The 23,504-nt window shown below is 45.1% G+C and overlaps 1 protein-coding gene across 2 annotated transcripts in view; it reads right to left on the reverse strand.

Moving 5' to 3' along the window:
- Nucleotides 1-23,504, reverse strand: part of ANKFY1 (ankyrin repeat and FYVE domain containing 1) — a 137,536-nt gene that overhangs the window by 22,736 nt on the left and 91,296 nt on the right. For both annotated transcript variants that reach the window (XM_073574611.1, XM_073574621.1), the window contains exons 12-20: nucleotides 21,872-22,085; nucleotides 21,652-21,750; nucleotides 21,262-21,415; nucleotides 20,761-20,929; nucleotides 20,550-20,668; nucleotides 20,136-20,292; nucleotides 19,780-19,980; nucleotides 8,312-8,488; nucleotides 7,971-8,118 (exon numbers count right to left, since the gene is read on the reverse strand). In XM_073574611.1, coding sequence (XP_073430712.1) covers nucleotides 7,971-8,118; nucleotides 8,312-8,488; nucleotides 19,780-19,980; nucleotides 20,136-20,292; nucleotides 20,550-20,668; nucleotides 20,761-20,929; nucleotides 21,262-21,415; nucleotides 21,652-21,750; nucleotides 21,872-22,085 — 1,438 coding nt within the window. The remainder of the gene's footprint in view (nucleotides 1-7,970; nucleotides 8,119-8,311; nucleotides 8,489-19,779; nucleotides 19,981-20,135; nucleotides 20,293-20,549; nucleotides 20,669-20,760; nucleotides 20,930-21,261; nucleotides 21,416-21,651; nucleotides 21,751-21,871; nucleotides 22,086-23,504) is intronic.

The following is a 23,504-nucleotide window of genomic DNA, read 5'->3' on the forward strand; positions in this document are numbered from 1 at the left end:
TATAATTGAGTTTACTAACTCAATCCAGGCCCTGAGAGATGGATGCATATTACCCATCCAGCGTAAGGCTAATATTTTCCATGCTAAGAAAAGTGTCTCTCTCAGAAAGATTTTAACATGGTGTCCCCACATTTCTTCCTCCAGCACACCAAGTAAGCACACTAATGGATTCAAAGGGACGGGAGTATGTACAAGAGAGGTCAACAACGAGGTTACCTCGTTCCAAAAAGACAGAATAACTGGACATCCCCATACCATATGTATAAAGTCTGCATCCACTGTATGACATCTTAGGCATTCTGAAGAACGAGACCACCCCATTCTTAATAGCCGTATCGGGGTTAAATACGATTGGTGTATTATATACTTTTGGATCATTTTATTATTAGCCGTTGGGGATACCCTAGTTGAGGATTCAAGGATCGTCTCCCAGTCCTCATCTTGGAGATCAGGAACAAGGAGTCTCCATTTTTCTCTTACTGTCAATGAAGCAGAATCAGCGCCCACGGATAACATGTATGTACAGTACAGACCAAAAGTTTGGACACCCCTTCTCATGCAAAGATTTTTCTTTATTTTCATGACTATGAAAATTGTAGATTCATTCTGAAGGCATCAAAACTATGAATTAACACATGTGGAACCACTGCTAAGGACAGGCAACAAGCAGAAGAGACTTGTTTGAGATCTTTGGTTCCAACCACCGTGTGAAGCATGGAGGAGGAGGAGGTGTGGGGGTGCTTTGCTGGTGACACTGTTGTGGATTTATTCAAAACTGAAGGCATACTGAACCAGCATGGCTACCACAGCATCTGGCAGCGGCATGCTATTCCATCCGGTTTGCGTTTAGTTGAACCATCATTTATTTTTCAACAGGACAATGACCCCAAACACACCTCCAGGCTGTGTAAGAGCTATTTGACCAATACGGAGAGTGATGGGGTGCTAAGCCAGATGACCTGGCCTCCAGAGTCACCAGACCTGAACCCAATCGAGATGGTTTGGGGTGAGCTGGACCGCAGAGTGAAGGCAAAAGGGCCAACAAGTGATAAGCATCTCTGGGAACTCCTTCAAGACTGTTGGAAGACCATTTCCGGTGACTACCTCTTGAAGCTCATCAAGAGAATGCCAAGAGTGTGCAAAGCAGTAATCAAAGCAAAATGTGGCTACTTTGAAGAACCTAGAATATAAGACATATTTTCAGTTGTTTCACACTTTTTTGTTCATTATATAATTCCACATGTGTTAATTCATAGTTTTGATGACTTCAGAGTGAATCTACAATTTTCATAGTCATGAAAATAAAGAAAACTCTTTGAATGAGAAGGTGTGTCCAAACTTTTGGTTTGGTCTGTACTGTATATAAAGCGGAGATAAGACCTCGGGGTCCCTGTGATTTAAGGATCCCTATTGGTGGGAAGGATGATATTATTTGTGTTATATTTACATCACATAAATGTGATTGAATTGCTGATCTGAGTTGCAGTTAGGGAAAGAACTGGGGTCTTGGGATATTATTCTTGATTTGCAATTGTTCAAAGGACATTAGGATGCCTTGATCATATAAATCATTTACAGAGGGGACACCATGTGAAGTCCAGAATTGAGCGGACGGGTGATTTAATAGCCCCGGGAAGTACATATTATTCCATAATAGAATTTCGGCTATAATGCCATCAAAGTGGACCACCATTTTTGCCTGTTTCCAGAAAGACCGTGCTAACCGAAGTAGTGGTAGTAATTTAGGGGTAATGGGTCTATCCGCTTCCAAAAACCCCAACGGGCAATCAATCTTCGCAGCATGGGCCAAGTGGCTCTCTGAATTTGGTAAATAACCCCTGGGCATCCATTTACCCAAAGCCCTGATCTGTCCGACCAAATAATACAAAAAAAAGTCCGGTAATGCCACTCCCCCCATTTGTTTAGACCTATGCAGGGTGGATAATTTGAGTTTAGGTGTAGCTTTCCCCCATATAAAAGGACGAAGTTAATGAATTTAGGCTTGAGAAGATCGATCTAGAAACCGGTACTGCACTATGATGAAGGGAGTAATTAAGCTTCTGAAGTAGTATCATTTTAATCATATTTATACGTAGGGAGACAGATAATGGTAGTTTACGCCATACAGCGAATTTGTGCTTGACTAAGGCTAGTTTTCACACTAGCGTATTTTACATGCAGCGCACGGCGCCGCTAAGCCCCACCCCCTGTCCACTCCATGCCCGCCCCGTCCGGTCATCTCCCCACTATCGCACACGGCCGCATGCGATCTGCGCACCCTATCTTTGGCCGTGCGCTAGTAGGATTTGTGCATGCACTGCGCACTTTTGAAGGTGCGCTGGTGTGCGCCGAACGCATGTTGCATTTTGGCGCGCTCGGCGCACCTGCAAAAGTGTGCAGCGCACGCACAAATCCTACTAGCGAACGGCCAGCGCACGGTCTGCGCACCCTATGCTAAAGATAGGGTGCGCAGATCGCATGCGGCCGTGTGCGATAGTAGGAGATGACCGGACGGGGCGGGCATGGAGTGGGCAGGGGGCGGGGCTTAGCGGCGCCGTGCGCTGCATGTAAAATGCGCTAGTGTGAAACCAGCTTAAGTCCAGCAGCGGGAGAATATTATGTACCCCGTATGTACAGCACCATGGAACCAATTGTGCTTTATAAATAATAATAATAATAATAATAATAATAATAATAATAATAAGTTGCAGATCAAGTCTACTGCATTTTGGCATATTTATTCCTAAGTATTTAAAATTAGACACGACAGGCAGTGAGGATAACATTTCAAGATGATCTGTTGGACCATGGGAGAGAGGCATTAAAGCGGATTTATCCCAATTAATGTACAATCCGAGTGTTTACTAAATCTATCTATAGTGGTGATCACATGCGGATGTACTTCATCCATAAATATCACCATATCATCCGCATATAAGCCAATAATGTCAAGGTGGTCTGCTATACTTATACCTTTAATCGCCGGAGTGGATCTCATAAGCAACGCTAGTGCTTCAATCACAAGAGCAAAGAGGGTCGGGGAAAGAGGACATCCCTGATGCGTTCCCCTTTCCAAGGAGAGCATCTCAGATATAGAATTATTTATGATTATCTGGGTTTTTGGTTTCATATACATTGCACAAATCCATTTTTGAAATTTAGGACCAAATTTATATCTCTGTAGACATGCAGATTGAAAAGGCCATTTAAGAGAGTCAAATGCCTTGGCAGCGTCCAACGAGGCCGTAGCCCATTTGTTTTCTAATACCAGCGAGCTATATGGGGCTACTGATTGAACCCTCCTAATATTAATAGATGTACTCTTACCAGGCATAAATCCAGTCTGGTCTGGGTGTACTATTTCTAATATCACTGAATTTAGCCTAGTGGCCAGAATTTTAGTAAAAATTTTATAATCCACGTTTACCAATGATATCGGGCAATATGATCCACATTCTAGGGGATCTTTCCCCTCTTTCTTTAGAATTATGTTTGTTTCTTAATAGGTCTGGTAGAGAGCCGCCCTCCCAAATCCCCTGAAACACCTTCAGAAGGAGTGGTGTCAAAATATCTCGATCTTTCCTATACATTTCTATGGGGAATCCATCCGGACCGGGCGCCTTTCCAGAAGCCATATCCGCTATAGCTTTATGTCCTCAAGAGTAAAATCTGCATCTAGAAAGGCTTGTTGAATGGGATTCTATGTCTGATAAATAATCAAGGCAATCCAAAGTTCTAAAACTACTTCTGGATCTATAAAACATTTTGTTGTAATCATGAAAACATTGGAGTATTTCATCTGTCGAGGTCACTATTGAACCGTTTGGTTTCCGAATTTTAAGTATAGTATTAGATTTATTATGTTGGCGTACCATAAATTCTTAAAGCTTACTGGATTGGTTTCCCAGTTCAAAATACAAAAAAGAGACACCATACATAGTAAATATATGAACAGATTATGTAAAAAGAGGATACATAAACAATTTAGTGTGACCTCAATACCCTAGACCGTGGCTTGGGTGGCCTATCATTGAAATTAATGCATGTGGTAATACTAGAGTGCTGCAACTAATTAGTATAGTCTCACACCTGAAAGAATCTCTAAACGTAACAAGTATCCTGTTAGGCCCCAGTATCCCCGGTTCTCACAGATGTAGCTGGAATAAAAATGGTTTAAATTCATGAACCTGAGAAAAACATGCAGGCTGGAGAAACATCGGCACTGGGACACAACATTACATGTCACATTTTATGATCAATAAAATTTGAAACTTTCTGTATATTGGCATAAGACTCAATTCCTCCGGTTATCATGCTATATTTACGAGTCGTTGCTTTCAACTATTTTTTCTTCTCTTTATGAGAGTGGCAACTATGCCACCTATTAGTAATTAATGATGATTTGGAGATTTATTATATTACCAGTTCAAAATACGCCTGTCGAGTAAAGAACAGTTTACGCTTAGATTTAGTGTCTGCATATTGATTATATAATCTATAAGAGTTCAACCACTCAGCTCTGTTCTCATTTGTTTGATTAGCTATGTAAGCTGCTTCTGAGTCCCGCAAACGCTTGTCCATGTCATCATCCTCTTGTGAGATCACTCGTTTAATGGAAGATATTGTGGAGGATAGACACCCTCTCAAGTATGCTTTGAGGGCATCCCAAAACATATTAATATTTTGTGGCTCAGGATGGGACGAGACGAAGCACTCCAATTGGTCTATGGTCCTATCATTGGGGCCTATCAGCTTCAACAAGAATGGGTTGAATTTCCAAACTAAGTTATGTTTTGCTTGGCGGAACCTAAGTTTAAGTATTACCGGGCCATGAACTGAAATACCCCTGCTCCCATGTTTCACCTCCCCCACCCACACCACTAGGTTACTGGATCCAAATATATAGTCCAATCGGGACAGAGTACGTCTAACGGATGAATGACACGTGTATTCTATCGTGTCAGGATGGTGCATCCTCCACAGATCTAACCAACCTCTACCTTCCATGAATATGGATAGTCGAGACAGTGAGGGGGTCACCCCCAAAACCCCGTCATTCAATCTGAGCCTATCAAGGCAATTATCCATAACTAGAATGAAATCCCCTATGCACATAACATGCGCATCTGGATAATTTAAAGCGAAACTTACGGCCTTTTTTATAATTGACATATTAGCTGGGGGGGGGGGATTGTATATACACATTTATAACAGTCTTTCAAGTTCACCGATGCATGTACAAAGACAAAGTGCCCCTCAGGATCTCTCCGAACCACTCTAACCTCCCACGTAACATCTTTGTATATTAACAGAGACACCCCTCTAGAGTAGCTGGAATGCATGTACGGACCATTGCACCCATGACTTCTGCACACAACGGGCCGAATCTCTGGTCAAGTGCATTTCAACCAGGGCTACAATATGAGGATGATAACGTATTTGGAAAAAGACCTTAACTCTCTTTCGGGGCGATCTAAGACCTCTCACATTCCAAGTCATACATATAATATCAGATTCCATGTGCCCCCTCATCCAGATCTACATTGTCACACAGATCACATTTTCCATGTATAATGAATAATATCATGGCAGTAGTTTCTATATAAACAACAACTAACAAAACTAAAACAAGAAAAAACAAAATATGCTTCAAAAGGGAGCACAGTTTCATGCTCCTGTCGCAGTCCAAAAAAAGAGGGTATCATCACTGAACAGAGAGTCCGGAATGGTTATCTTGGACGTTGGCGGAAAGAGCTCCTATCATAAAAAAACAATGAAAGAGTTCCATTTCCTATATACCCATATATAGACAGCAGCAAACAGATCACGATTTTTTCCCACTCGCTCCCACGTGGGACCACATCCACTCCTTGGCTTCCGCTGGGGCCGTAAAAAAAAAAAGGAAGAGCCCTCAAACAATTCGAAGTTGGGCAGGATAGATCATTGAGTATAGAATATTCCTTTCTCTGAGTTGTTTCTTTATCTCCATGAATTGAGCCTGCTGCTTCTGAAGCTCCATAGAAAAATCCGGGAATATTGAAATAGTAGCATTATTGAATCTGATGGGGCTTTTTTGCCTTGACATGCGGAGTATAGTATCTCTCTCTCTACAATTTAAGAGGCGTCCCAGGAAAGGTCTCGGTGGGGCGCCCAGAGGAAGAGAACTTGTAGGAACCCTATGGGTCCTTTCCACAGAGAATGTTGAAGAGAATTCATCCCCTAGAGTATCTTTGAGCCAGCTCTCCAGGCACTGCTCTGGCCACTGACCCTCTGGTAGCCCAATAATGCGGATATTGTTCCGGCGTAGTCTATTCTATAAGTCATCCGCCTTCTGCCTCCAAGCATTTATGGAACCATCCACTTTTGTCAGTTTAGTTTCCATAGGTACAATATTATCTTCTAGGTGGGACACCCTTGATTCAACTTCCATGATTCGACCTCCCATGGACTGCATATCCTGTCGGAGATGCCCCACCTCAGAATGCACCTCTTCCTGCGTGATGCTTCCCTATGCCACTGGAACACTACGATCATGTTTGATCGCAGTGTGCCAGGGATTAATGCGCCGGGAGCAGTCAGTGACCGCTCCTGGCACATAGTGCAGGGTGTCAGCCGCGAGCGCCGTTGAGCAATGATGACGTACTATTCCGTCCATGGGCAGTAAGTCCAGGCCACATGGACGGAATAGTACATCATATGGCAGAAAGGGGTTAAATTCAGGTCAGGTGATTGGCTGGGCCTTTCTAGCAGCTTTATTTTCTTTCACTAAAACCAATTGAGAGTTTGACTGTGATCATTGTCAAACTGAAATGTTCACCCTTGTTTCATTTTCATCCTCCTGATAGCAGAAGATTTTTTATCAATAATGTCTTAGTACATTTGTCCATTCATCCTATGAAGTTTCCCAGTGCCATATGCTGAAAAACAGCCCCACACCATGATGTTCCCACCTCCAAACTTCACTGTTGATATGGTGTCTTTGGGGTGATATACAGTGGATTTTCGCCTCCAAACATGGTGTGCATTATAGCATTCAATAATTTGATTCTGGTCTCATCTGACCAGGCTATATTTTCTCAGTATTTCACAGACTTGACTAAATGTTGAGTAAACTTTAAACACTCATGAACATGCTTCTTGTTCAGCAATGGAGTCTTGCATTGTGAGTGTGCTTACAGGTCATGGAGGTTGAGTGCATTACTCAGTTTTCTTTGTAACAACTGTACCTGGCTAATTCCAGGTCTTTCTGTAGCTCTTCATAGGTGATCCTTGGCTCTTAGACAACTATTCTAAAAATTCAATGCCATCAGTATGGTTTGCAACACTAAGGTTACAAAGGTCTTGAGACAGCGCACGGATTTTACCCATAATGAGATGTTTCTTGTGTGGCACCTTGGCAAAGAGAAACCTTTTTTATAGGGCATCAGTTGAACCAGCTGAAAGCTTTCAGTAAGTGCCAGGCTTGATTTCTTATACTGATAGAATTCAGCTGGTGTCATGACTTTCAATGGCTTTTTGCACCTCTCTTTCTTAATTTGTTCAATACTGTTTCCCTGTGTTATTTCTTATTATTACACATAACTTAATTTAAGTTGCTACAGACACCTGGTCAGCATTTCATGTCAATGGCACGTTTAGAAATATATTTAGAGAACTGGTGACGTGTTCAAAATTTATTTCACCGGCTGTACTTGAATGAGTTAGTCCCTTTAAGAGGCGTTGCACCATCTGAACACCCCTATCCCTATGTGGTTTGGTCTAGTCAAGGCAAAGAGACATTATAAAAATAGACCCACATCTATGAGACAATATGAAGAAGCTTAAAGTGGCGCTCTAGCTGGACTTGTCGACCCATGTATTACATACGTGGAGAATATTTCCTTTGGTAATTAGTCTTTCGACTGATTGAAAGGGCACGGCCTTTCATAAAAGGCTCTTGTCAAAGATCATCTATTAACTATTCCAATTACCATTGTTCCCATTTTCATCTGCAGCCCCAAAGTCCACACCATTCTCCAGTAGCACAGAACAGATAGTGGGGAGATCTTGTTGCGCTGCGAGGTGAAGGGCAGTCTGGCGATGCTTTGTCAGCTCATTGACTTTGGCACCTGCAAGTAGCTAAAGCAGCAGAGAAATTATTGATCTACACACCAACATCAAGAAAATAAAAGCATATAAAGTTTTGTGTCTGAAAACTAGGATGTTATTGATGTCTTGTAGAGCAAACATTACGATTCCCCAAAAATATTAAGAAATCTCAATGATTGTAAACGTGTAAATCCCATGATCTAGAGATGTACATATTACATACCAGGTTACGAACAATAATCTCAGATCCAGCCTGCACCGCCAGGTGAAGAGGAGTTAGCTTTGAAGCATCCTGCACTCTTGAATTGACATTGGCTTGCACACTGATCAGGAACAACACACTCTCAATGTCTGAATTCTGCACGGCCACATGCAGAAAATTCCTTCCTTTGTTATCTACCTAGAAAAGTGAGAAGAAAACCAATAACAGATGTTAATAAATTGAAGTAATACAAATAAAGTCCAAAATCCTGCTCATTGTGGTCCGTATGGCAATAAGCGAATCTCATGGTCTGTCCATGCTGGGACCCCAATGGTCAGTTCCAAATGGTGCAAGACGTGATAGCAAGTGTTCATTTCACCTACAAGAGAAATGACGCATTCTGCAATGGCCATTGAAATCCGCTCTCTGTGTGATGTGTGGAAATATTAGGAACACCATGTTGCCTCCCCATGACTGATGCATGGTCACTCGAGTATGTGGATCTACCGTATAAAGATCAAAATCAAAAACGTCCAGCTCTTCATTTTTACTGCATAAAATAGGGTTCACTTTATTTAAAAAAAAAAAAACTTCAAAACTGGACAACAAGTCCCAGCATTCATTTACTATGTTTCAATCTGTGAGTCTTAGTCACTGGTAGTATTGGTTACGACAGAGTTTTTGTCCTGTTCCTGATGTATTTGTAAAGTGAAGAATTTATGCTACTGAGATGGAGTGCTGGACTTTTTCCTATTAATTTTTTATTAATACATAAAAACAGGGATTTTTGTGTGTACTCACCGTAAAATCCTTTTCTCCAAGCCACTCATTGGAGAACACAGGACCATGGGGGTTATGCTGCTGCCACTAGGAGGACATTAAGCAAATACACAGAGAAATTAACTCCTCCTCTGTAGTATACACCCTCTGCTGGCTCTATGTTGAACCAGTTTGGTGCCAAAGCAGTAGGAGCTCGTAATTAAACAAAAAACGCAATATTTCAAAACTAAAGGAACCACGAGCTAACAGGGTGGGTGCGGTGTCCCCCATTGAGTGGCTCAGAGAAAAGGATTTTACATTGAGTACATACAAAAATCCCTGTTTCTCCTTCGCCTCATTGGGGGACAAAGGACCATGGGACATCCTAAAGCAGTCTCTGGGTAGGAAACAGCATGACAGCTGAAAGCTTGTGTACCAAACAACTAAATCTGGCCTACAGATGTGATACTACCAATTGCAGAATCCATCTGCCAAGGGATGCATCTGTAGAAGCTTGAGAATGAATGTTGTAATGTTTAAGAAACGTGTGCAGGTTGGACCAAGTCGCGGTCTTGCAAACTTGCTGTGCCGACGCCTGATGCCGAATGGCCCAAGAATCAAACTGACCGAGTGGACTGTGCCTTAATCCCTGCCGGAATAGGCTGACCTCTGACAAGGTAAGCCTCTTGGATCGCAGAACAGATCCATCTGGTTATTGTAGCTTTAGAAGCAGGTAGGCCCTTTCTGTGTCCCTCTGGAAGCACAAAGAGGGAATCAGATTTGCGGAAAGATGCCGTTTGGGAAATGTATTTCCTGAGTGCCCTCACCAAATCCAAAGTGTGGAGAGCTTTCTCAGTACGATGGGCCAGAGCTGGGAAGAATGAGGGCAAAACTATGTCCTCATTCAGATGAAAAGAAGAGACGACTTTAGGCAAAGATGGAGACGTTCTCAACAGCACCTTGTCCTGGTGGATAACCAGAAATGGAGGTTTGCAAGATAAAGCCGCCAATTCCAAGACCCGCCTGATGGAAGTTACTGCCCCAAGAAAGGCAAATTTCCAAGAAAGAAGAGTGAGTGATGCGTCCTGCAGAGGTTCGAAGGGGGCCTCTTGCAAGACATCTAGGACCAAATTAAGGTCCCAAGGCTCCAGTGGCATCTTGTAGGGAGGGACAAGATGCAACACTCCCTGCATGAAGGTCTTAACCTGCGATTTGGAAGCTATCATTCACTGGAACAGGAAGGATAGGGATGAAATTTGGCATTTGAAAGAAGCAAGTGCCTGGCCTGAGTCTAATCCTGCTTGGAGAAACTCCAAAATGGAAGGGATAGAAAACACAAGTGGAGAACATCCGCGGGTTTTGCACAAAGAGAAAAAGGCCTTCCAGATGCGATGGTAAATGCGCATAGATGTAGGTTTCCGAGCGTTAATCATGGTGCAAGCTACTTGTTGTGAGAAACTGGCCTGGGCTAGGATCCAGGATTCAATGGCCAAGTCATTAAACTCAGCACTCTCGAGTTCTGGCGGTAAATAGGCCCCTGAGAGAGAACGTCTGGGCGGTCCGGTAACCGACAGGGAATGTCGGCGACTAGTTGCACTAGTTCCGCGTACCACGCTTGGCGCGGCAAGTCTGGTGCGACGAGAATCACCGGGATTCCTTCTGCCATGATCTTCCGGATGACCTTTAGAATTAGCGGTAGCGGCGGAAACATGTAAGGGAGGCTAAACTGATGCAACAGAAGCACCAATGCATCCGCCCCAATGGCAAATGGGTTGCAGGACCGAGCTACTAATGCCGGAACTTTGGCATTTAGCTCGGAGGCCATGATGTCTACATCCGGTGTTCCCCAGGGCTGGAAAATCTGCTGAAAAACTTTCGGATGAAAGGACAACTCTCCCGAGGCCAGACCCTGACTGATGAGAAAATCTGCCACCCAATTCTCTACTCCCGGAATATGAACTGCAGAGATGACTGAATGGTTTGTCTCGGCCCATTGCAAAATGTATACTACCTCAAGCATCGCTCTTCTGCTTCGTGTGCCCCACTGACTATTAATGTACGCCACTGCTGTGGCGCTGTCCGACTGAATCCAAATGGGACGACCAGCCAGAAGTTGATGGAATCGCTGAAGGGCTAGCCTGAGTGCCCGAATCTCAAGAATATTGATCGGGAGATACCGATTCCTGAATGAACCAGCGTCCCTGAGCCGTGTGGTGACGGAAGATCGTTCCCCAACCTAGAAGACTGGCGTTGGTGGTCACCAACAGCCAGTGGACTGGAAGAAAAGACCTTCCCTGACTCAAGGAGGACGTCGACGTCCACCACCTGAGACCCCGCCTGATCTGGGGGGACTGGCGAAACCGGCGGTCCAGAGAGGCCATATTTCTGTCCCAAGCTGACAGCAATGCCTGCTGCAGAAGACAGAGATATAATTGAGCAAATGGTACTGCCTCGATTGTCGCTACCATTTTCCCCAGGACTTGCATGCCGAACCGCAGGGAATGGGGGCGGGCAAGAGAAAGCTTCCGGGATCCATGGATCAGTGCTGAGATCTTTTCTAGAGGGAGAATTACCAACCCTCGGGAAGTGTCCAGGATCATCCCCAAAAAGTAGATTTGCTGGGATGGGGCTGGGGAGGACTTGCTTAGGTTCACCAGCCAACCCAAACGAGCGAGTGTCCACAGTGATGCAGACACACTCTTCACAAGCCTGAAGGGACAATCCCTTGATGAGGAAATCGTCTAGGTAGGGCAGAATGGACATGACGGCTGCCATGACCTTGGTGAACACTCTGGGGGCAATGGTGAGACAGAGGGGCAAGGCAGTGAACTGAAAAGTGCTCGCCTCCGATCGCGAAGCGCAGAAATCTTTGGTGACCTCAGAAGATTGGAATGTGATATGCGTCCTTGATGTCTACAGACGCGAGGTATTCCCCTTTCTCCAGCGAGGTGATAACAGAACGGAGAGACTCCATTCTGAAATGATGCACATTGACAAACTTGTTCAGTTTTAGGTCCAGGATGGGACTCATGGTTCCATCCTTTTTTGGGACCACGAACAGGTTTCAGTAAAATCCATTGAACCTTTCTGTGTGTGGGACCGGAACGATGAGGAGTGCGTATATGGCCTGATAAAATGGGGCTGCATGCGCCTCCTTCTTTGGAAGACGCAACCGGAAGAAACGTGTCGGGGGGGGGGGGAGACGCGATTTCTACTTTGTATCCGGAGGACACCAGATTTCTGACCCATTTGTCGTGAACGAACACCATCCAGACCTGACGAAACAAGAGTAGACGGCCGCCTACCCTGTCTGTGTCCTCCGGATACTGCAAGGAGTCATTGAGCAGAGAACTTGCGGGAAGATGTACCCTTGGGTCTGGACCGTGAGGGTCTACTTTTCCAGGAATGAGAGGGCTTAAATGAAGGTTGTGGATCCCTGTCCCCGCGTGGGGGACGGGCTGAGCTAGAGAAAATGGTTGCAGATGACCAGCTTGCGGTACTGCAAAAAGGCCGGAAGCAAACCTGGTGTTGGTTCCAAAAAGGCCGACTGGGTCTTTGCTGAGGGAGGAATTTGCATTTTCCTCCAGTAGTATCTGAGAAAATTTGGTCAAGTTTATCTCCGAACAAACGCCCGCTCTGGTAAGGCAGGGAAGTTAAATATTTTTTGGAAGCAGAGTCTGCTTGCCACTTTCGGTGCCATAGGGCTCTCCTGATGGTAATGGCGTTGCGGCTGCAAGCGCGGCACAGTTTGCTGCATCTAGGGAAGCATGTATCACATAATCCCCGACCCGGGCAATATGGTAAGCGAGACTGACTGCCTCGGGAGGTAGGTAATGGTCTCGACAGGTCTTAGCTAGAGCCTCTGCCCAGGCCACCATAGCTCTTGCCACCCAGGTGGTGGCGAAGGAAGGGATGAGTGCTGCTCCGGCAGCCTCAAAGACTGACCGGGCAAGATTGTCAAATCTTTTGATCAGTGGGGTTTTTAATGGACGAGCCGTCAAAGACAGGAGAGTTTTAGAAGCGAGCCTTGATATGGGTGGATCCACTGCAGGGGACTCAGTCTTAGAGTAGGTGCAAAGGGGTTCCGTGCTTCCAGCTGCTTTTGCCCTGTGAATAGTTTGTCCGGGTTACTTTTATGCCTCTGAACAATGTCCGTAAACTCAGGGTGGTTAGCAAAAACCCTGTGAGGACGTTTGGTCCTTTTGAAGGACACAGTGTGATCCAGATTAGTTCCAGGTTCTTCGTCTACTCAGAGCCTTATTGAACGCTTCAATGAGAGAATCTAGAGACTCCTTGTACTCTAGCGAGTCCAGGTCTACGGCCACATCTGACTCGTGTTCGCTGCAAACCCCTGGTGAGGGGGAGCGGGAAGCAGAGCTTGCGGACTCCGAGGCACTAGAGTGCATGGGGGGACAAGTTATGGGGAAGACTCTCTCATGGCTGAAGGGCCTTACAAAGTAAACTGATGCCCTGACTTGAGGAGGAATCACGGACGGATTCTATAGCTTTAGCAAGGGAAGCCATGGACTGTGCCAGGGACGTGGCCCACTCAGGTGGGCTAGGTCCACTAGGGTCGGCATTAGCAGGGGGCTCCTGTGCTCATGAGGGGTCGCAGGCCACACAGATTGCAGTACAGTGTCTTCGTGGTAGAGGGGCATTACATGCGGTACATGAGGCATACACCACTGTGTGTGTCTTATCAGCTTTCTTAGATGCCTTTGACAGACATATTGCATGTAAATGCTGCTTAAAGGCCACTGCAGGGAAGGGGTTAAGCGCTGCGTACCAGCTTACCCAGGTCCTGGTCAATGCCCCCAGAAAAGGCAGTCTGCGCTGCGGTGTAAAAGGAGCCTGCAGTCATACATGCGGTGAAGTGAGGAAGTGATGGCGTCACCAGCCTGTAGTTACACGTGCGGTGACAGGAAATGGTGGCCCGAGAACAAGTCGGCGCTTCTTGTGAGGAACGAGAAGCGCCAGAAAAAAGTGGGCGGAGTCAGGACCAGGGAGCCGGGATTTTGCCGCAGCGCTTCTCTTTCAGAGCGAGAAGCGCCTAAGTGGGCGGAGCTAGACCTATCTCGACCAGAAGCCGGGGACTAAATTTGCGGCGGCGATTGACATGGGAGCGCAGCCATGGACACCTATCCCTCTGAGGGCCCGGACCATCCTGGAGAAGGCGCACGCCCCTGCTGATCGCGGACGCTTCTCTACTCACAGGCCAGATGAAGCAGAGCCGGGTGTGCAGTGAATGGGCCCATCCCTTTGATAGGGAGGTGGAGAGGGCTCGTTCGCCTCCTGACATCATCCACTTTCTGACAGTGGTGGTGCAGTGGGGCTGCACGGACACCGATGGGAGCCTCTGCATATTACCTGAGGTAATTCTTTAGGGGGAGGGCAGGGCATTTTGTCCGGCTGAAGGCCTGGCTCCAGAAGGGGTACGTGGGGGCGACACCCCATGCTCCCATCTGTTGTCGGTGTGGGGAGAGCAGACCCATTAAAGGGATCCATCACCCCTAAGGAGAGCCCAGGCATGGCATTGAGGTTGCAGGAGGGGGTACAGGGAGACGACTCTCCGCGTTCCCGCCTGTTGAAGATTTTGGGAGATCGGGACCTTGAAAGGCCCCGTCGCCCCTTTAATCCACAGGAAAAAATAAAAAATAAAATAATGAAATCGGGGTCTGAAGCCAGACCCTAGTGCCTCCTTCAAAACACTAATCATGAACTGGTTCAACATAGAGCCAGCAAAGGGTGTATACTTTGGAGGAGGAGTTAATTTCTCTGTGTATTTGCTTAGTGTCCTCCTAGTGGCAGCAGCATAACACCCATGGTCCTGTGTCACCCAATGAGGCAAAAGAGAAAAAAAATTAATAAAAATAGTGTGTATGTAAAGCTCCTATAGCAATAAAAGAAGCTACTGTGTCAAAATCCTTTTAAGTTGAAATCAAAATGATTTTTATTTTTGACCCAAGTACTATATTTCGGTTTAATATTCTGTGAATGCCGCAGCTTCTTATTTTATTGGAAGATCAGAGAAAGGATTTCCATGGAATCATTCAATCCCTACAACTACTTTAAAATCAAGTGTGGTGTATGGGGTGGGGGTGAGAGAGAGTGACAAAACGGGGGCTGTCCACTGCTTTTACATTAATTACCTATCCCTAGGACAGCAAAACCAAAGAAATGAGCTGGAGCACGTTTGTATAAGTGCACTGTGTAGGACAGGTATACCATATAAGATTGGTGGGGGTCTAGCACTCAGAATCCTTTACTGGTCAGCCATTATTAGTTCCGCTGGCTGTCGGATGGGAACCGTGTACACAGCCATAACAGCATAGCGCCATACATTGTTGATTGGCTGCTGCAAGGGACCGCAGATCAGATCAGCTACTATTGTCTTCAATATCAACAGAGACACAGTACTGGGGCAGCAGCCACTACACCGTGAACGGTGCGCTTCCATTTTTCAGCTCCGTTCACAACAAGCCACTGCGGCAGGTGAAAATAGCTGATCGGTGAGGGAGTTGTACCCCATCGATCATATATTGATAACCTACACTAAGAATAAGTCATAAACATAGTGACCAACCCTTTTAACCACCTGATTATTCACAGTCCTTTAACCCTTTTCCGACATTGGGCGTAATAGTATGCCGTTGTCGGACTCCCTTTGATGTTGGCTCCGGCGGTGAGCCTACATCTTTCCTGGGATATGTTAGCTGTTTTGAACAGCTGACATGTGCCCGGAATAGCGGCGGGTGGAATCGCAATCCACTCGTGGCTATTAACCTGTTAAATGCCGCTGTCAAACTCTGACAGAGGCATTTAACAAGCGCTTTCAGAAAACCCCCATTAAAATGAACTTTATTGTTTACTCAATTACCTAGATATATTAGAAAAGAAAAATGCTAAAAGCACCTATTTGTCAGGTAGGTTTTGAAACCAATAACCACAAGTGAGAATAATTTCCCACCATTAATGTTTTCCTTTATTTATAAGGGACTATTTTAGATATTCACGTATAAAGGACTACACACATAACACAATAGAAAATGCAAAAAGACAAAACTTAACAAAACCACACCTAGACCACAAACCTGACACACACATGATGCTGAGTAACCAATGGCAAATAAAATTGCTTGTAAGAACGACAATATTCTTTAATGCTCCTAGATTGAGTCAAGAACAATGCCTTAATTTGAGCATAGTAAAACACTAATTCTTTTGTAGGGATATTAGTCCCAATATAGATGTAAATGTTCAGACTGACCCTCACAAGAAGGTATTCTTGAGCCAACCAGTTATGAAATACTAGTTAGTCAAGAATTCCACTACCTAGATATTGTTGAATAACTATCTAAGAGCTTTCCCTACAGTGTTTTAATAAATTGCTCAATAATAAAGTGCAAATATGCAGTTGTCCTAATGGACTAAAGTGTCAAGCATCTATTCAGCACCAGCATATACATAATGAAGGCATGCTGAATAACCCATATTCTCTGCTATAATGAGACACAGAAAATGCTGCAGTTCTGCTAAAGTGTCATGCATCTATTCAGCATCAACATATACATAATGAAAGCATGCTAGATAGCCCATATTCTCTGCTATAATGAGACACAGAAAGTGCTGCAGTTCCATAAATAGGAAAGTAAATAATTCCAGATTGCAGACACAAACATGCCCAAAAAAAACCCCAAAAAAAAACCTTTGTAGGTCACTTATCTGAATATTGTCAATGTCATCGTCCCGTCCCTAAGCATTTCACCCCCTCCTAATTTAAGGGCTCATCAGGGGACCACAGATAGGAGCACGCCATAGTGGCTTAGTTGTCAATGTGGCCCTCTTATGGAACTGCAGCATTTTCTGTGTTTTATTATAGCAGAGAATATGGGCTATCTAGCATGCTTTCATTATGTATATGTTGATGCTGAATAGATGCATGACACTTTAGTCCATTAGGACAACTGCATATTTGCATTTTATTATTGAGCAATTTATTAAAACACTGTAGGGAAAGATCTTAGATAGTTATTCAACAATATCTAGGTAGTGGAATTCTTGGCTAACTAGTATTTCATATGGCCCAGTACACGGGATAACTGGTTGGCTCAAGAATACCTTCTTGTGAGGGTCAGTCTGAACATTTACATCTATATTGGGACTAATATCCCTACAAAAGAATTAGTGTTTTACTATGCTCAAATTAAGGCATTGTTCTTGACTCAATCTAGGAGCATTAAAGAATATTGTCGTTCTTACAAGCAAATTTTATTTGCCATTGGTTATTCAGCATCATGTGTGTGTCAGGTTTGTGGTCTAGGTGTGGTTTTGTCTTTTTGCATTTTCTATTGTGTTATGTGTGTAGTCCTTTATTTATAGGGGACTATTTTAGATATTCACGTATAGATAAAGGAAAAAATTAATGGTGGGAATTTATTCTCACTTGTGGTTATTGGTTTCAAAACCTACCTGACAAATAGGTGCTTTTAGCATTTTTCTTTTGTAATACCATATTTTCCGGCGTATAAGACGACCGGGTGTATAAGACGACCCCCCAACTTTTCCAGTTAAAATAGTAAATCTTCTTAAAAGTCGGGGGATCTTCTTATACGCCCTGTGTGTCATCTTATATGCCGGGTGCGGAGCAATCTTCATATGGCGGGGGAGTGGTCCCGATGAAGAAGGGAGGGTGTAAGTGGAGTTATCATCCCCCTTTTGCGCCACTGGTGGCAGCGGTGCTGCGGGTCTCTGTGCTGTGGGGATCGTTGGCTCCTCCTTCAGCAGTGTGGCGGCTCTGTGCTGGGTGTCGGCGGCGGCTCCTTTTTGTCCAGCGTGAGGGCGCTGTGCTGGGGGGCAGCTGCGGCGGCCATGTCCAGCGTCGGGGCTCCTCTGGCATTTCCCCATAGCCCGGAGGCCCAGGCAGCTCCATTGCTGCGATGGGGTGGCCTCCGGGAAAATGGCCGCCGGAGCCCGCACGAGCTCAGATTCAGATCTCGTCCCGGGAGAAGAGATCTGAATCTGAGCTGGCGCGGGCTCCGGCGGCCATTTTCCCGGAGGCCACCCCATCGCAGCAATGGAGCTGCCTGGGCCTCCGGGCTATGGGGAAATGCCAGAGGAGCCCCGACGCTGGACAGAGAGCCGCCGCAGCCGCCCCCCAGCACAGCGCCCCCATGCTGGACAAACAGGAGCCGCCACCGCCGACCCCCATCACAGAGCCGCCACACTGCTGAAGGAGGAGCCGCCGCACCGCTGCCACCAATGAGGTAAAAGGGGGATGATAACACCACCTACACCCTCCCTTCTTCATCGGGACCACTCCCCCGCCATATGCACTCGGCGTATAAGACGACCCCCGACTTTTAAGCAGATTTTCAGGGGTTAAAAAGTAGTCTTATACGCCGGAAAATATGGTATATCTAGCTAATTGAGTAAACAATAAAGTTCATTTTTATGGGGGTTTTCTCTATGGTGTTATAAATAAGTATTCCCAGTATAATAGAAGTATTTAATGTATTTTTTAACAAGCGCTTCAAGCAATCGAACTGAATATACGCCCACCGGTGACCGCCTCACGTGACAGCGGATGATTGGTGTGTTGGCATGAGAATCAGAGGTCTCCTGGAGACCTCTATAGTGGTCAGTGCTGGCTTGCTGTGAGCGCCAACCCAGTGGTCAGTGCTCATAGCAAGTGAGTAAATCTGCTTTATAGAGGCGATCTGATCATTGCCTCTATGTAGCAGAGCCGATCAGGTTGTGGCAGCTTCTATTGAAGCATGCAAAAAGTAAAAAAAAAAAAAATATATGTTTAAAAATATAAAAGAAATAAAAAAAAAATAAAAGTTCAAATCACCCCCCTTTCACCCCATTCAAAATAAAACAGTAAAAATAAACTCAAACATACATATTTGGTATTGCCGAGTTCAGAATCGCCAGATCAATAAAAAAAGGATTAACCTGATCGCTGAACGGCGTAGTAAGAAGAAAAGTCAAAACGCCAGAATTACGTTTTTTTGGTCGCCACGACGTTGCATTAAAATGCAATGACGGGCGTTCAAAAGACCGTATCTGCACTAAAATTGTATCAAAAACATCTGCCCAGCATGCAAAACATAAGCCCTCACCCAACCCGAGATCACAAAAAATGGAGACCCTACGGGTATCGGAAAATGGCGCAATTTTTTTTTTTTTTTCCACAAAAGTTTGGATTTTTTTTTCCACCACTTAGATGAAAAGAACCTAGACATGTTTGGTGTCTATGAACTCGTAATGACCTGGAGTATCATAATGGGTCTGTTACAGCATTTAGTGAACCGTTTAAAAAAAATCCAAACAAAAAACAAGTGTGGAATAGCACTTTTTTGCAATTTCACCGCACTTGGAATTTTTTTCCTGTTTTTTTTGTACACGACACGGTAAAAATCAATAAATGTTGAAAAGCACAACTCTTCCCGCAAAAAACAAGCTCTCACGTGGCCATATTGATGGAAAAATAAAAAAAAAAAAAGTTATGGCTCTGTGGAGGAAGGGAGTGAAAAACAAAAACGCAAAACCCCAAAAATCTCCGGGGGTTAAGGGGTAAAAGGGATGTTAGAACCTCAGGCTGCCATGGTTGTGATGGGTGTCACAGTGCCCTGGCGTCAGCCACATGAGATGGGCAACAAACAACTGTAAATCCATAGAAATAAACTGATGTTAACAAAACTGCAGTGTAGAAAGGTTTCTTTTATTACCTGCTCAGCTGCTCCTGCTTCCCGTTTTAAAATGGCCTCTGCAGCTTTGTTATTTTTGAATGTCATGGCACATGCAAAGGGCGTCATACCCTGTCTGTCCCTCACATTCAGCCGGATTTCCGTGTGTGAGATCATTAACTGGATAATTACACGGTGTTGGTTGCTGATGGCGACATGTATTGGAGTTCTTCCTTCTGCATCCTGTAATACAAATACAGGCCTTAGTATTTCTCCCAAATCAAAATCCATTCATTGGTATGGCAAACATATTTGACTTAATGGCCAGAGCACTGTATATATCTTCAGTGCAATCTGCACTGACTTATTTTTGCACAATATCAGCTAAATCACTATACCTGTGCATTCACATTGGCACCAAACTCCAAAAGGCACTGAACTACTTCTTCTAATCCCCAACTTGCTGCCAAGTGCAGAGGTGTCTGCCCATCTCTGGCCTCCTCTTCCCCTTCTCCGTTTGGGCCTGGTTTTCTAGCACTGTTCACATCACAGCCACTGAAAGAAAACACGAAATACAAAGCCAATTTACTCCCATGCTTACTGCTTACAGAAACCAATTTTATAAAAAGAATTGGTCAGCATAAAATGACTGCCCAAACCAAGCACAAGTGTTCGGTGAACCCTTGGCGCGCTGCAGCAAATCCGTACACCTACTTGTTTTCCATCCCTTTTCTAGCTCCTGCAGAGCCAAAGTTGTAAATCATACAAGATATTTCACTAATACAAAGTAGTAAAGAATCTGTGGAGCCAACCTGCGTACAAGGAAGCAAGCAACCTGCTCTTTGTTCTCATCAATGGCTCTGTGCAGAAGAGTCTGTAGACAGCCACTTGGGCCTGGTCCCCAAAACGTTGCGTCACATCCATGTCTTACCTAGGACAGGAAAATATTTAAATGACCCAAGATAGAAAAAACATTTCACGGATTAATCAACCAAACAATTTTGTGGAACAGGTTTATCTCACCAATGTGGATGCAATGTCCTCTAGTTCATTTTCCAGAGCAATCCACAGGGGAGGGTTCCCTTGTTCATCAGTAACAGACATGTCGGCCCCTCGTGTGCAAATAGCATCAACCACTAATGGAAGCTGATTTTTAATGGCTAACTGAAGTGCGGTCTCCCCATCTTGGGTCCTAAAAGAGATCAGAACCGTCAAGGTTTTCTTCTTTTTATGTGTCGCTCCAATTAAGAGATACAATGACATTTCTGTATCTCTGTGCTCTCATTTTAATGACTCCAAGTAGGCACCAGATTAACAAAAGATCCCAAAAGGTTATCAACAAAAGAGTAACATGGATTTGACAATACCAATGATGTCATAATTAAAGGGTCGTCGGGGCTAAGAAACCCGCAACGTATTGTCTGGTAAGACGGATCACAGGCGCATCACGCCTAACTAACGTGGCGTTGTCACTATCAGTAATTACGCAATCAGAATTCCTATTACAATAGAAAGTAACCATACCTGATATTAATATCGGCTTGGTGTTCCAGTAGGAAAAGAGCACTTTTACTGTCTTGTCTTCGTATTGCCATGTGGAGCAGGGTCTGTCCATCTGACATTGTGTCATTGATTGAGGCGCCGGATCCAAGTAATTGCGCAGCAATGACGTGCATACCTAAAGGAAGGGCCAGGGTTGTCAGTGCAGGACAGTGGTAGTCATTCTTACACTAAGCTATCAGGTCATATTCCTAGTATATGCAACAGCATCCAATAAAAAGACCCCACAAACTGCTGGTTTCAAGCAAGAGAAAGGGATAGCCTTGTAGTAGTAGATTACCTGCATTCAAATAGGTGGTGGGATCTTTTTCTACTGCAAACTTGGTTAGTGTTCTTAGTATAAAAAAATCTCACCTGTCCATAATGCCAACGCCAATACAGTTTGTTCTCTTGAGTCCTTCAGGCTGAAGTCAGGAATGATTTGTAGATTATTTGTTGCATGCAGAGCATTTGCTTTAAGAAAAATGAAATAAATACATCGATATATATAATAAAAACTTTCATGGAAAAAAATGGAAATCAATGATTTAGTAGTATGGCACTTGTAATAATCACCACAAGGTGGCGCTCTTACCTTTCTGTTCCAATATGACGGTGACTACATCTGGATGATTATAAGCTATTGCCATGTGCAGTGGTGTCTGTAAATATGGGCTGGTTGGTGGAGATCCTTTATTAGCAGGGATAGCTTCTTGAGTCTGTAAGTTTGGATTGGCTCCTTGCTGTAAAAGCTCTGTAGTAAGGTTGGGAAGTCCATGTCGGCAAGCAGTGTGCAATGGTGTCTCCCCCTAGGATGCGAACAACATAACCGTGAATTAAGGTCCTGTTCACATTTGCTTTGCTGGCATTTCTCTCAGATTTGAAGACAAGAATAACTGCGCTATTCTTATCATGAGAATAATGGAAACCACAATAGAACCCCAGAAGACTATTCTAAAGTTCAAAGAGGTCTATCGCCTGACGGATCGGTCAAAGCATTGTGGCTTCCATTATAAGTAGAAACCATTATGCAGATGTGAACAGTCCTCACAGAGGAATTTCATAAAGCATTAAAGAGATATGGTAACCGTGAAAACACTTAAAGGGAACCTGTCATCCCCTCCAGGCGGTTTTAACTAAAAGAGCCACCTTCAGCAAAACTAAGACTGCATCCTGTGAAGGTGGCTCTTCCGTTTCTGACCCCCAGTAATGCCGAAATATTACCGTAACTTTTATAAATAGGTCCTCATACCTGTAATACGTACCATAGGTATGGTGTGTCCCCCTGAAGCAGCCGCCTCCTCTCCGTCAATCATGTCTCTGCAGCGTCTGGGCCCTGCCTCCCTAGCCGTCCATCATGCCCCTGTGCTGCCATCTGGGCCCCGCCTCCCATAGCCGTCAATCATGCCCCTGCGCTGCCATCTGGGCCCCGCCTCCCATAGCAGTCAATCATGCCCCTGTGCTGCCGTCTGGGCCCTGCCTCCCATAGCTGTCAATCATGCCCCGTGCTGCCATCTGGGCCCCGCCTCCTTCTGTCTCCTATAACGGAGGGTGCCTGCTCTGTGAAAACAATTCTCAGGCATGTGCAGTGCGTGCTGCCCGTGAACTGACATCAGGCGATCACGCCTGCGTGTTGCGGAGGCCCCAGATCCTGCCCCGCAGTGTGAATACATCATAACACACACACAGCGGGGCAGGATCTGGGGCCTCCACAACACGCAGGCGTGATCGCCTGATGTCAGTTCACGGGCAGCACGCACTGCACATGCCCGAGAACTGTTTACACAGAGCAGGCACCCTCCGGCATAGGAGACAGAAGGAGGCGGGGCCCAGATGGCAGCACAGGGGCATGATTGACAGCTATGGGAGGCGAGGCGCAGACAGCAGCACAGGGGCATGATGGACAGCTATGGGAGGCGGGGCCCAGACGCTGCAGAGACATGATTGACTGCGGGGAGGCGGCTGCTTCAGGGGGACACACATACCTATAGGACGTATTACAGGTATGAGGACCTATTTATGAAAGTTAATATTTCGGCGTTACTGGGGATCAGAAACGGAAGAGCCACTTCACAGAATGCAGCCTTAGTGCTGCTGAAGGTGGCTCTTTTAGTAAAAAACGCCCGGGGGGGGGGACAGGTTCCCTTTAAAGGGGTTGTCCGGTTCAAATTGATAAATCTGCAGTCACTCTGTGTGACTTCAATCTTATTAATTCCCCCAACGCACAC

Source organism: Dendrobates tinctorius, unplaced genomic scaffold, assembly GCF_039654945.1.
Source record: "Dendrobates tinctorius isolate UK_male_01 unplaced genomic scaffold, ASM3965494v1 ptg000007l, whole genome shotgun sequence".
Classification (NCBI taxonomy): Eukaryota; Metazoa; Chordata; class Amphibia; order Anura; family Dendrobatidae; genus Dendrobates; species Dendrobates tinctorius.